This window comes from Papaver somniferum, chromosome 1, assembly GCF_003573695.1.
Source record: "Papaver somniferum cultivar HN1 chromosome 1, ASM357369v1, whole genome shotgun sequence".
NCBI lineage: Eukaryota > Viridiplantae > Streptophyta > Magnoliopsida > Ranunculales > Papaveraceae > Papaver > Papaver somniferum.
In genome coordinates, this window is record NC_039358.1 from 21161826 (window position 1) to 21173597 (window position 11772).

General features: G+C 34.9%; 1 protein-coding gene across 1 annotated transcript; it reads right to left on the reverse strand.

Moving 5' to 3' along the window:
• Window positions 1-6243: 6243 nt before the first annotated feature.
• LOC113280966 (arogenate dehydrogenase 2, chloroplastic-like) lies at window positions 6244-8742 on the reverse strand. Its single transcript, XM_026529591.1, has 6 exons — window positions 8014-8742; window positions 7741-7908; window positions 7519-7601; window positions 7348-7417; window positions 7175-7249; window positions 6244-6706 (listed from the first exon to the last, which is right to left on the reverse strand). Exons 1-6 carry the CDS (start codon window positions 8584-8586, stop codon window positions 6422-6424), a joined length of 1254 nt encoding a protein of 417 aa, XP_026385376.1. The 5' UTR covers window positions 8587-8742; the 3' UTR covers window positions 6244-6421.
• Window positions 8743-11772: the final 3030 nt, after the last annotated feature.

Consider the following 11772-nt stretch of genomic DNA (forward strand, 5'->3'; position numbering starts at 1 on the left):
CCCGAGAGATATGGAACTATTTTTTAACAGGTCATAACATTTAATGTGTGTTTCAAGAATTTATAAGGAATACACTTGAGGAGTGAGAAAAAAGATTCTCAATGAATATTAAGAAAGAGTACCTAGGATATCGTACATTTTGTTATTTTGTAGGCTAATGTGGGTTGAGAGAAATTTCAAGGTTTTCAAATCACAAGTATACAATTTTAGAAAAGATCAAGGAAATTATCGAAATCTTGATCTACAATTGGTGCACAAGATTAATATTTTTGAGGGTATCTCTCAATTTGAATAATTGGGAGGTTGTAATACACTAAGCTTCTGATTTTTTTTTTTATTACGTTCTTTACTTCAGCTTTATTGTAATTAAATTTTTTTTTTTGCTTCACTTTTGATACCTCCTTAGTGATAAACTAAATATTCAATAGACTAGTCAAAAAAACTCAGAACGGGGTATGCCAATTTTACTTATCAATTAATTATTTGCTTGTATTAAGTTTTTTTCGAGAAGAGAAAATTTATATTAAAGAGAAAATCTGGCAAAGGCAAAGTACAAACAAGAACCAAAGAGATTACTGGCCACGGAACAAAAACCAAATACAAGAGAAGCTAATTATGCAAGATAGCTTACCAATTATGAATAACCTGACTGATGTCAACACACTGAAATGTATTCGTACCGCAGCTCCAAAGGACCAGTGATTGATTCACCAGGACGATAACTTCTTCCACATATTTTGGTCTTCCACCAAAAATTCTATGATTTCGTTCATTCCACACATTCCATACGATTGCAAAATGAAGGATATTCCAAATATGCTTGCACTTACCAGTTAAAACATTGTTATCCCGGGCTTCTAACAGATGCAAGACAGTGCCAGGAAATGGCTAGGAAATACTCAACGATTTTAAGAAGTAATCGCGCAGTTTGAAAGTGAAAGAACAGTGCAGCATCAAATGGTCATACGTCTTCAATACTTCATTGCTGAGCGGGCAGGCAGTATTATCCAAATTAACTCCACGATGTCTAAGCATGGCTCTCGTAGGAAGCGATCCATGGCAAATAGCCCAAACCAGAAAGCTTGCTTTTGGTGGTATATAGTTTCTCCACAGAAACCTGGAAAATGAGCATTCCGGCACGTCTCTAGCAAGGGAATCATAAAAAAATTTGTTATTGTAATTGGGAAAAAAACTCAACCTCGTCATCTTCTTCCACTAGGTTAGGAACAACTCCAATGTCATGTCGCAACAAATACTATTCCAGCTGTTCGTTAGCGTTCAGCTGGTGTTTGAAATTTCCACACCATTCTCCATTCCTAATTATCTGAGCTATCGAATCTTGCTTCCGAGTACAAGATTTAAAAATCACCGGAAATATATCCTTTAAACAACCCATGCCATGCCAGCGATCCATCCAAAATCTAACCCCCTTTTCATTTCTAATTTTAAACGTGACCATACTATGTATTTCAGATACCATCTTAGTTACGTTTCGCCATAAGCTCCTTTCTTGTATAGCGTTTTCGTCAACCGGCAAGATCAAATTTGCATCAGCCTTAGTCTTCTGTTGAACAATAGTTATCCATAAAGCCCGTTTTTGTTTTGTATAACGCCATATCCATTTAACTAGCAATTTCTTACTGGTAATGCGAAAACTCTTCACATCTAAGCCACCTTGCTCCTTAGTTAAATTGATCTTGTCCCATTTTACCCAAGCCGTTTTCTTACGCCCTTCAACAACACCCCATAGAAAGTTTCTCATCAATTTTATTCTTTTCTTCTCCACACAAACTGGCAAGTGAAAAAGGGATAAAAAGTATATTGGTAAGCTAGTTAGACAACTATTGATAAACACAAGTCGACCTGCTTTGTTCAAAAAAAATTTCTTCCAAGATGCTAACTTTTGTGCCATCTTTTCCAAAACAGTGTCCCAAATTGAAGTACTTCTCGACGTTGTACCAATAGGCATGCCCAAATATTTAATTGGCAAAACCTCTGTTTTACATCCAAGCTCCTTAGCTAACTCGCCAATAACCTCATCCGCACCAATACTTATCATAGTACTTTTCTCCAGATTAAGTTCCATGCCTGTTAAAGACTCAAACATTGACAAGATAATAAAAAGTCTAGTTACCTCATCGCATTAGCATCAATAAAAATGAGAGTATCGTCCGCAAACTGTAAATGTGAAATCATGCTCCCAGTTTCTGTTACTTTAAACCCGGTAATCTGACCTCTTTGAACAACATCATTCATCAACTTACCCAAAATTTCAACCACAAGAAGAAAAACGTAAGGAGAAAGTGAGTCGCCTTGCCTTAGGCCCTTCGAAGGCTTGAATATTTTCGTTAAACCTCCATTCACCAGAACTGAAAGATGAGAAGACTTGACACACCATTTTATCCAAGAAATCCATTTATCGCTAAAACCATGTTTGTAGAGAATACGAAGAAGAAAGTGCCAGTTGATGTTGTCGAAAGCTTTGTCCAATAGTTAATGAAGTTGTATCAAGTTTTATACACATTGATCCTACTTAACAATAGTTAAAAATGTTTGCTAACTAGGATTTAATCTTGTGTGTTACTCCAAGTTATATAGGTTGGAAAACCTAAATGTTTTAGATTACGAAAATATTTGGGTTTCATAAAAATTCGTATCATTTCTTGTTTTACTCCTTGTTATATTCTCAATACTAGAAATATCATGATAGTTGTGGTGATATCCATGCAACATTAAGGCTGGTTCCTATGGGGGGTGGCTAACCCACCATTTGCCATGCCAGCTGGCTTGGAAAACTGGTTGTGCTACTATGGTAGAAAAGATAAGAGGTCGAGTCTCCTCCGAACGGTTGAAGCTACACCATTAGCGGTCGAGACTACACCGTTAGAGGTCGAGTTCAAACCCCCAACGTCTCTTTCTCCACCGCTATAAAAATGGCAAAAAAATCACACAAAAATTACACCAATTTTTTTACACAAAAAATTACTATCTTTCTATCTTATTATCTTTCAAAATGGCAAAGTTTGAATCCCAACTTGACTTGGATACCCAACTTGATTTTTCTGGAGTGGTGTTCGAATCCGCCCTTAATAAGATATGTGAAGGTTATAAAGAAATAGGTAAAAATCAAAGAAGTATTCAAGTTTTGGATATTAACCAAATCAAACCTCCAACTAAGAGAAGACCAAGAAAAGTTCAAGGGAAGGAAAATTTGAAGGCAAAGAAGAAGATAAACAAAGGAGACTCCGTTCATGAGCGCATTGATTGGAAGTTTGGTGAAATGAGAAACAAGATGAAGAACATCGTCCCAAATTTTTACTTTTAGAGTCTTTATTGTAAGTTATGTCATTATCTAGATGAATGAAAGATGTACTAATGTAAATTAAAATTATAAACTTTTAAAGAAAGATGCACTAGTTTTATATTAATAATATCTTAAAATTAAAATTTGATACAAATGATAGATGCATCATATTTGGAGAGCTAATCTAAACTGATAATATTCGGGCAACATCCTCAAGATAAGATAACAACCATCAAATTGAAAATCTTTTCCCACTCTGTTGCGCCATTAAAACCGACACATTTGCTCCACATCAAATGTGTTTTGGCAATTTTGTCGGTTTAGATAGCCTTCAGTAAGTACAGCAATAAACAAATTCAGCTCCCTGCTGATTACTCGGAAGCGTTGACAACATCCATTTGCATCTCGATTATTGAGGTTCATTGTATCTTCTTGAAATCTACGAAATATACGACTCCATACAATCTCTTGATTTGATGTTGTCCAGCATTGGCCATATCTTGCATAACAAAAACATAATGCCTGCAAATGGATTCATCTTCAGCTGTGTTAAATTTGCGAGCTCGAACTTGAACTGACATGTTGGATTTATTGAGTGAAAGAATGGAGATTGAAGAAATAGTGTGAGTTGAAATGAAATTTGATATCGTATTTATAGGATGAAGAAATTATGACCGTTAGATGAGATAATACTACCGGTCGAGTATTGACCGCTGGCGGTGGAGACTGCACCTAACGGTGTTTGCTACACCGAGCGGTCGAGACTCGACCGCTCGGTAGACACTTGACCTGACATGGTTAAGTGGCATATTTACCACTTATCCAGGCCAGTTTGCACTTTGCCAGCTCCATAATAGGTGCATACATGGAAAACTCTTTGGTTTGCCACACCCATAAGAAGGAGCCTAATAAGGATATATATATTAAAAATAACCTAGAAATATGAATTCCGCCTGTTTAGTTGGACAAGAAAAAATCTATTCTCCGTCTATATAACGTGAACAGAGGGAGTATAATTTTTTTATCTTCAATGGTAATAGAATAGAAAAGGTAGGAGCGATGATATGGAAAGAGAAATTCAAATTCAATTTTCTGCACATTCTTTTTAAAAACATTAATTTGATGTTTTCGGTTGGTTGGTTAAGTAGCCCACTGCTTTTCTTATTAAGACAAGCACCAAATTCCAGTTTCTAATTGCCAAACAATCAAAATTGAATCAAAGAATGAAATTCAGATGTCATGCGAATGCGAACACTTGTTAAACACAATTGGAGTGGGTATAAGACTTTTAATAAAAGTTTTATCTAAATTTTACCACCACGGAAATGAATTTTTTGTGACAAAAAGTGTCATCTCTGACCTTATGAAAAAATTTTATCAGTCCGGTTGCAATTAAGATCCCTGCATTCAATTATTTAAAGAGGAGGGAGGATCTCCTCACACTCTTATTTTCATACTATTCATATGTTGGGAGATATTTTTTTAATCAAAACCAAACGATAACTTATTTGAAGCTAATATTTTGGGATAAGCTCGACTTACAAAGCTCACAAACCCACAAAAAATGAGCTCATTCCGAAATATGAAACTTCACCATCTACCAATCCTAATTTTAACGGTTAAAAATTAGTCGATTTTCGATGGTCATTTTTCAAAGTAGTAGATGGTGGCATTATACGTTTCGAAATGAGCTCATTTTTTGTGGGTATGTAGATCATTGTAAGACAAACATATTCCTAGAACATTAGCTTCAAATACGTAACCGTTAAATTTTCATTTAGAAAAATATCTCGAGACATATGAGATAGTGTGAAAATAATAGTGTTCTTCTTTAAAGACTCGGTGGTGATTTAGATTCAGTTGTGTTTGTTTACTTAGGAATTTAGAACTCGAGTGAGTGGCTTGGTCATGCATGCTTAAGTCTAATGAGGAAAGGGAAATTATGAAAGAGAGATAGGAGATGTGGTCAAGCACTTGGCCTGGAACAGTGAGATGTGGTTAAGCACTTAGCCTGAGACAGTTGATAATTGTATTCGATTCTTAATTGCCACTTGAGCACCAAAAAAAGATACCTCGCATGAAAAACATGGTGAAGTTGTGAGCCTTGTGACGCGGAAAGTTGCCAACAAAGAATAATTGGATTCATTATTGAGAAATTCTCAGGACTTCCCATCTGTCAGCATAAAATCTATACACCACTGGAAAAAGAAGATTTGATCACTAAAGAATAAAGACGCCTCGTGCACCTACTCCCTCTATTATGTTGACCTCTCCTTCCTCTTCTCTTTCAAGGTCCTTCCCAGAAAATGAAAAAAAAAAAAAGAAAAAATACAATGTGGAAAATAGTGGTAGGTCACCAACCCCTAGCAGCCTTGCAATCCAAAATGTTGATTTTCCATGCTTAAAATACGGTTCATTTCACTTAAGAAAAAGAAGAAGATCAATCATTTCAGCTACTCCATTAAACTCATTCTCAGCTGTATTCGTAAAGAATCGGACATCCGCTAGCTCACTTTTTATTCCTTTTTCATATTTTATTGTGTTGTGTGCCTATTGCCGTAATAGTTTCAAGAAGGGCATACCGCATATGCCTTTGCAATTCAACGTTAAATGATTATGTCTGAAACCAAAAATCTGCCAACAAGTGACTTTGCCAACAACTTCATTGGACTATCCCGGGGTTACCAAATTTCATACTCGGGGTCTTGGTATATATGGATTTGGTAATCTCTTAGAATTTGGTAACCATTCCATACTCAGGGTCGTCTCGGTATATATGGATTTGATAATCCTATTAGAATTTGGTAGCGGATTTGGTAATATTCCTAAAATTTGGAAACCTCCCATGACAATACTCTAAGTTTAGAACTTAAAAATTCTTACCTCCCAGAAACAAAATTACAAAAGATAATATGGCTTTTCCAATGTAATAAAATACATTACCAGAAATTTCATTTTTGATTGGTAATTTTATTGAGAATGTAATTCAGGTTTTACAACATTGACATGATACAAGAGACCCAAAAACACAGAAGATCATTCACAAAATATAATTTTCTGGAACTTAACATAACATAAGCAAAGACTAGAGATTATAGTAAGATTTGACTGCTTTATCTATTGTGATCTACCACCAGGTACAAGAGATTCCTTTCTCTGTGTTGCAACTCCACCATTATTATCTTGGGAAGAAGTACTAGTAGTACTTGCAGGTGGTGGTGGGATAGCAAAAGATGATAAATCTTTCATCTTTTCATTGTTTGGTAAGAAAGTAACTTCTCTTGGCCTTTGTGGACTTCCTTGAAGTGGTACCCTCTCTACAATTTGCTTCCTCAATATATCATGAAGCCTTCCAAATAGTTTTTGCTTTACTGTCTCAAATGCTCTGTCTAGGTTCTCAATCTGTATTCAACAAAATACCATGCATTTGTTAGATCTTTGTTTTCACCTCAACATTTCAAGTCTTCGGGCTTAAATTACACATGAAATCAACATATTATTTTGTAACAGAGTAAACAAACTACTAGTCCACCGGCCATGTTATTTTCAGCGAACATTTGAAGGAGTCAAAAATAGAAAACTAGAGAGTTAGGTGAGAATTACGTGGAAAAAAGATTAAGAAACGAGTGTGGTACTGTGGAAAGCATGATTCCTGCCTAGATCCTACGAGGACCAACATTATGCCCACTCGGGCCACGTTAATCATGGACATGACCAATATCTACCGGTTTTAACATAGTGGGACTTAGAAAAACCAAATAAAACACTTGTCTTTTTCGTTGGCCCAAAACATCAAATTCCAAAAATATATTTGTCCAAATTATGATGAGACCAGGGTTTTTATTACGATGAGGAAATAATCAAACTTGCCTGTTCAGTAGCATTGACGTTGTACATAAACAGCCCGTAGTACAGATCGAAGCTGTCACTAACAGTGTTTTCAGTCTGCCATAATTTCACAAAATAACGAAATTTAGTACTTTGACATTCAAATTCAAAATTAGCAGTAAACTACTAGTAGTATTAAAAGAAAAGAAAATTACCAGTTGTAGTAGAGTTTCATATCCTTTTGTGTTAATGGGGGTGGATTCCAGATCTAGATGTGATAAGATCCTGTTAAATATAATAATCCACAGACACTTAATATCAGCATCAAATTGGTATATATTTAATCCTCCACTAACTAAACGGTTCTAATCAGAATTGGTGCTTACCTTCCAATAGTGTGCGTGATGAATTGACTTCCTGCCGCGTGTCTATCATGTTCTTCACATGACATCTCCACCATTCGACAACCCTAAACAACAACAAACAAACCAACAGTCAAAATTAGGGTTCGTCCTTCGTTACAAGAATTTTGGGCAGTTTTATTGATAAAGTCAAGTCAAACTCCAAAGGTTAGGTGGTAAGAAAAAACGTTGATAAAATTCACTAACCTCTTCTTCGAATATGCTCAAGAACTGTTGGCATTTTCTTTCCTGTGGACTTTTCTCAGTAATTCTGACTTTATCGTACACAAAGGGTAAAGCATCCCAGCCATTTTTACCACTTTCTGGTCCAAACATAGGGTGGGTGCATACGATCCCGAATTCTGATGGAAGAATCTGTAACAATTAATTTTGATTAGCATAATAGTAATTATTAGGGAAAAGGAAATTAATTAAATTGTTGATCCTCACTAGTTAAGGGTAATTAATCAAGGGAATTACCTCCAAGAATAAGTTTCTAGGAAACTGTTTAACAGATAAAACATCGGCGAAAATGGTGTCGGATTTGAGTTTATGAATCGGGATACTACGTAGTATGGTTTCAGTTGATAAGATAGAACTGCATAGTAATATGACATCTGGTTGTTCTTCACACATTGCGTCGATGTTATTGTAGAATTCGATTCCATTTTGTTGACAATATTCCGAATAATCAGACCTTGAGGTAGCAAGAACAGCGTGACCTTGTCTTATAAGAGCTTTACCGATAAATTGACCAAAATTTCCAAACCCAACTATTCCGATTCTCAAGGGTTTATCATCAGATGAGATTTCAGGAGAAATGGATGATGAAGAAGAATTCTGAGAGTGGTTAGATGTGATAAAAGAATTTCTAGTAGATCTCTTTAATGTAAGTTTAGAAGAAGAAGAATAATTTAATGAAGAAAATGATGAAGAACAACTAGTGCCTACATTGTTAGGAGTATTGAAAAACAGATTTGTTGTGTTTGTAATTGCTGGGTGAGCTTGAGAATTACAGCAATGAGCTGTTGGAAAATTGAGTAAAGCTGCCATTAAAAACTATTAGATGAGGATGAAGCTTTTTTTTCTTTTTCCTTCTTTTTCTTGCTTCGTCTTTCTCTGTCTCTCGTTTTCTTGTTGTTCTTGTTTTTGATTTTCGAATTAAGAGAAGAAGAAAGAAGCCAGAGAAAGGTTTGAGGCTTGAGGAAAATATGTGCAGAATGAAATCCTATTTATGCAACAACAAGACCATGGAGGAAGCTATTTTATTACCCTCTGAATTGTATAAATATTACTTGAATGCCACTAATGTTGCTAAGTCATTACTTGCGGTCTGTTGGGAGTATTAAATTGCAAATCTGTTTTGGATAGGAAACTTCCAATTTATTGCGTTGGCTTAGACGTCTCGTGAAAATCTATTTTAATTAAATGTGTTTGTTTAGGAAATCTATTAGTATAAGTGGTTCGAGTGGAGGACTTGAGGAGTAGGAGGAAGGAACCCGATCTAGAGCAAGTTAGGAACTCCTCATTGTTGTCATTTGATTATCAATATCATTAGATTGGAGATGGAAGATTGAGATGTACTTCTAAACACACTTCCTTGCTACAGGGTGATTGTGTGACGTCTTAGTTTCGTCATTTTGATTTAGGGAAGTAAAAAAATATTAGTGATTTGTAATTATTTTTTTATACATATTGTATATCATATATCCGATATCCTGGAAAATTTTAAAGTGCAATTCTTCGAAACTAAAACCGGAGAACAAGTATGAGCATGATTGCCAAAGAGGACACGAAGGAAAATGCAGAAACTTTGAAGCAAGATGCGGAAACTTTGAAGCAGGTGCATAAGAGGACATAGAGGAGGAAACAACTTCCATGACAATCCATTGGACACGCCAACTGAACCAGACGCAGGTTGAAGTTAAAGGTGACAACGTGTAATTACTTGAAGCTATTAAAATCCAGCTAGGAAAGGCGGTGAAGAACATTCAACAGTTGCATGGAGACAAAAACAAAAACTTTATTTTATGTATTAGAATGATTAAAGAACTTAATCTGGTTCCAGAGTCTGAAAATTTCTTACCAGGAAAGTTAGTTGCACAGTGTCTTGAACATAAACTCAGCTCGCAGTGGAAAGAGCCACACATTAACTCCCTTTTGGTCAGGCTTCTACAGGATGTAAGTGTAACAAACTATGGATTGTGTCTCCAGGGTTAAGCCAGGTTTATTTATTAAAAAAAAAAAGATTGACAAATATACATGTACTCACTATAAAATAATATTTAATAACATTAATCATTACTTTTGACTTAGAAATGTAAAATATATTGATAAAACCAACAATACTACCAAAGAGGTAATGTTAGCTGGAAAAGAGGAGCATGATCTTAACTAAAGATCAGCGCTAAGTTAAGATATGACCCCAAAAAATATCTCAATTGCTTAAAACAATATTAAGGGGTATATTATCAAAAATGTTAGACCTTACGGACCAATTGAAAATAAAAGAATTATAACATCAATGACAACACTCGAACTATTATACCTCCCACCGAATAGGTTATTGTTGTTATCAATCTAGACAACCTACCGAATAGCAAAAGGAATCATGTTCTGGATTTTTGTTTTAAGATTGAAATTTGACCTTTTTTTATGTGTTCAATTCCCATAATGATTTCATGCCAGATTCTTGGAAAACTCATTACAACTTGGAGCCCTCTAGAAAATAGTTCCATATTGATCTTGTTTCACAAGTAATGAATATATGTTGGTTGTATTTAGCTTTTTTTTTTCCCCACAATAAACATCATTCACTATAATGGAGTTTCTATAAGTATCCACTGTAGGAGTTGCATTATAACACAAAGACCAAATGAAAAACTAACCTTTTGGTGGAATCTCGGGGTTCCAGTGACATATGAGGTAATGAGATTAACCCATCATCTTTTAAAGCTTTGTAAAAACCTAGCACATTGAAATTATTTCCTAATTGCGAGATTCTTTGATCGTCCACACTATCTTGGTCTATTGTAGGCAGGAAAGTTAGCACACGAGTTATTTTATCCACCTCCACTTCATTCAAGGCCCGCGGAAGTTTAAATTCCATTCACCCTATTTACTGACACTTCATGTATGGTTGTTTCTTTCGTTATGTTAATTTTGTAAATAAATGAATCAAAACTATTTAAAAAATTCCATGTACCGAATTGTGTTTCCAATAAAGATTTTTTTTTCCGCTATTTATTTGAATAATTAAATTAAGCTCCACATGAAGTTTATTTTTAAGAATTCTAGGCCATAAGCTCTTGCCCACAGTTTTTTTTTTTTGGTAATATTATGACAAAAGGCGTTAAAATTACCATCAAATTTCTGACAGATGACTTTTTTTTTACTACAATGCCTTATCTTCAACCCCATATGCGCGTATCTATTTGTCATGAAGATCCTCTCTTAAAATTTTAATTAAAGGAACCCCGGATAATATCTCATTATTTTCTCTAGGTGTTTTTCAACTGAAACAGGCAACTGAAACAATGAGAGATGATAAATGACAAGATAGACAAGACATTTTTGATCAAAATAAGTTTACCATGTTTAGAGAGATATTTTCTCTACCAAGAGCGTAACTTCTTCTGAAATTTGTGAAGAATGATGTCCCTTACGCTAACTGTTTTAGATCTACTTCCTTAAGGAATTTTGCTATATATACTTATAAGGGAAAGTAGTTAGTGGGCAATACATTCTGAGCATTTTGTGTTGCAGCAACATCGTTATTTATGAAGTTCACTTTAGACCAGAAATAAGCTCTAATGCAACATGTAAGGCATTCCTCAAATTATTATTATGTTCAACATCATCATCTAGTAACAATGATATCATCTGTAAATTATAGATGAATAAGAGTACCTGCATTAGGAGCATAGTTAAAATCATCCAATAGATGGGAAAAAACAACAACTCGGCTTCTTGATCATTAGAGATGAAACTTCAACTATCGTGATATAAATAAATGTTGAAACGGGAATCACCTTGTTTAATTCCCTCGATGACCATGAATAGATAATGAGCAGTACCGTTTATAGCCATTGAAAATCCAGTACTAGATAGACACCAATATATCCAATTTATCCATACACTGGCAAAACCAAATATTTTTAAAGTGCTATCCAGACATCTCCAACTAATGTTACCAAAAATTTTTTCTAAATGAACCCTGAACTATAATAAATGGTATTT